Source organism: Armigeres subalbatus, chromosome 1 (assembly GCF_024139115.2).
Source record: "Armigeres subalbatus isolate Guangzhou_Male chromosome 1, GZ_Asu_2, whole genome shotgun sequence".
NCBI classification, from domain to species: domain Eukaryota; kingdom Metazoa; phylum Arthropoda; class Insecta; order Diptera; family Culicidae; genus Armigeres; species Armigeres subalbatus.
This window is the reverse complement of record NC_085139.1, coordinates 88868765-88871208: the sequence shown is the minus strand read 5'-3', so window position 1 is coordinate 88871208 and position 2444 is coordinate 88868765. Positions and strand designations below refer to the sequence as shown.

At 41.6% G+C, this 2444-nt stretch overlaps 1 protein-coding gene across 1 annotated transcript; it reads right to left on the bottom strand.

The window, feature by feature from the left end:
• Window positions 1-1198: 1198 nt before the first annotated feature.
• On the bottom strand, window positions 1199-2063 carry LOC134220955 (uncharacterized). Its single transcript, XM_062700148.1, has 3 exons — window positions 1912-2063; window positions 1641-1777; window positions 1199-1497 (listed from the first exon to the last, which is right to left on the bottom strand). The coding sequence occupies exons 1-3, from the start codon at window positions 1985-1987 to the stop codon at window positions 1399-1401; spliced, it is 312 nt and encodes a 103-aa protein (XP_062556132.1). The 5' UTR covers window positions 1988-2063; the 3' UTR covers window positions 1199-1398.
• Window positions 2064-2444: the final 381 nt, after the last annotated feature.

The following is a 2444-nucleotide window of genomic DNA, read 5'->3' as shown; positions in this document are numbered from 1 at the left end:
CGTCCCGGGTGCCAAGAGCAAGATGTTGCTATAGTCCATAACATTGGGTGTTAAACTTTTGAGTCAAATAAAGGTTTCAAGCACTGTTATGAATCTATGCCAAATAAAATAAAAAAAGGGATATGTGATACCCTTCGTACCTACGTACGTCATTAGTGTGAGTGATTGTTATTAGTCCGATTAGCAAGCTTCGTGTCTTGGTCAGTCTTACTTTACATCGCGTGACCGTCGGTCGTTATCGTTGATCACCACCACAGATACTAAGCTATAAGAGGCTGCTAGTGTTCCAGTTGTGAGATGAGATTCCTATAGATAGAAAGTAGAAAAATCCAACATTTCAAAAGGGCCCTCCTAAGCCGTGCGGTAAGACGCGCGGCTACAAAGCAAAACCATGCTGAGGGTGGCTGGGTTCGATTCCCGGTGCCGGTCTAGGCGATTTTCGGATTGGATATTGTCTCGACTTCCCGGGGCATAAAAAGTATCATCGTGTTATAGCCTCATGATATACGAATACAAAAATGGTAACCTGGCTTAGAAACCTTGCAGTTAATAACTGTGGAAGTGCATAATGAACACTAAGCTGCGAGACGGCTCTGTCCTAGTGTGGGGATGTACTGCCAATAAGAAGAAGATTTCAAAAGGGCAAAACTGCTTTTGTAAACAAACGCTTCTCATGTCACTGGTGGACTAATTTGAGCCCTCCCACGCAATCCAACACCACTGATGGAAGCAGCGAATTCTCTTCTTCCATGAAATGGCGCTGGATTGGCGTGGATTTCGCCCTTACGCCCTACAAAAGGGCGTGCTTTTAAAGAAGGAATCATATTTCTCGTTAACTTAGATCGGGCAGATGCGAGCCTTCAAAGAATAAAATATGTTCTCCCTTACCACAAGCACACGCCTGTGTAAAATTAAGAAATGACAAAATTCTGCCTTTTGTAATTCCGTCTTTCGTTATTACGCCTTATGATACATTCCGTCTTTTGTTACATGTAAAGAAGGTCTGCCTTTTGTGATTTCGCCTTCCGTTAGAGTCCCATTATTTTTGCAGAGGTTAGGTGATTAAACAACGTTCCAACACTGACAACCCGGGTTGTCCGAATAGAAGACATCATGTGATTAGAGGTCCGCACGGTTTAGGCTAACCCAACTACGAACCTTTTTATGGTTTGTTTCGGATCCGAGGCGAAACAATTAATTGTTCGGCTAGTTTCCGATTATTTTATTACTCCATCGATTAGCATAGCACTTTCTTGAAACAACTTTGGAACTTACAGATAAACGGGTGCAAACAACACACCCGGCGACGACTTGGTTTAGTCTTGCTCCGGTTCCGCCGAACACTAGCAACTATATTTCCTAACGAGCTAGGATGTAAACAATCGGTCTATCGATTGTTTAGTGTCCGCCCGTTCTGTACTCACGCATATGGGCCAACACCCAGACTGGATAAGCTAACACTCCGCCGAAAATGGCAAGTCCGTGGATGACTTTTTCCTGTGGAAGAAAAAGAAAATGACCCGGGTTTGTTACGTAACATTCGATGGGTGGGTGAGAACTTTTGCAATAACACTTTTCACTTCGGAAAAAAAACTGATGCAAAGTGGTCAAAGTACAACGATGAACAATGGAATACTTACACCGAGCGACACTCGGACTTGCGGTAGTCCGGGAGTGACCGAGTAGAATCCACGGCGCTGGTGCTGAACCAGAGCGGTACGGGCGACGGTCGTCATACGGGAGGAAATCATTTTGGTTTGTTCGGTTTTGTTTGCAGCTGAAAATTAAAATGAAGGTTATTTTACAGGTATTTAAATAATCGATCGTCTAGAACTTGATGATAGCATGAACATTAGAAAATCTTTAGTTGAAATTGAGAAAAATCTCAAATAGTGTTACAAAAAAATTTACCTGCACGAGCAAATGACGAAGTATGAGAAAAATATGGCGATTTTATTTTGACAGATCTGATTGTCAAAACTGTCATTTTGGGCTCAACCAAAAACTACTTTTCAATTTCGGATATTATTAAGTTCCTATCCCTCACAGGAAAATGCGCAATTTCTCAAAAGGGCAAACATCAACACTGCAAAAACTGCAATGATTTCAAGACAAAATTTTCAAAACGACTTATCTGCTTTTGTAAACAAAACTTCCAACGACGATTTGACGAATCTGATAGCTCTCCCACGCAAACCAACACCATCAATAGGTAGCGGAATCCTTCACCTACCTATTGATGATGTTGGTTTGCGTGGGAGAGCTATTAGATTCGTCAAATCGTCGTTGGAAGTTTTGTTTACAAAAGCAGATAAGTCGTTTTGAAAATTTTGTCTTGATTTGTTTTATCTGGCTTTACACTTCGGTTATATGAATAATCGACAAATAAATTATATTATGTCAAACATGACCAGCAGGGTTCGGATTTCTCACTCACTCACGCG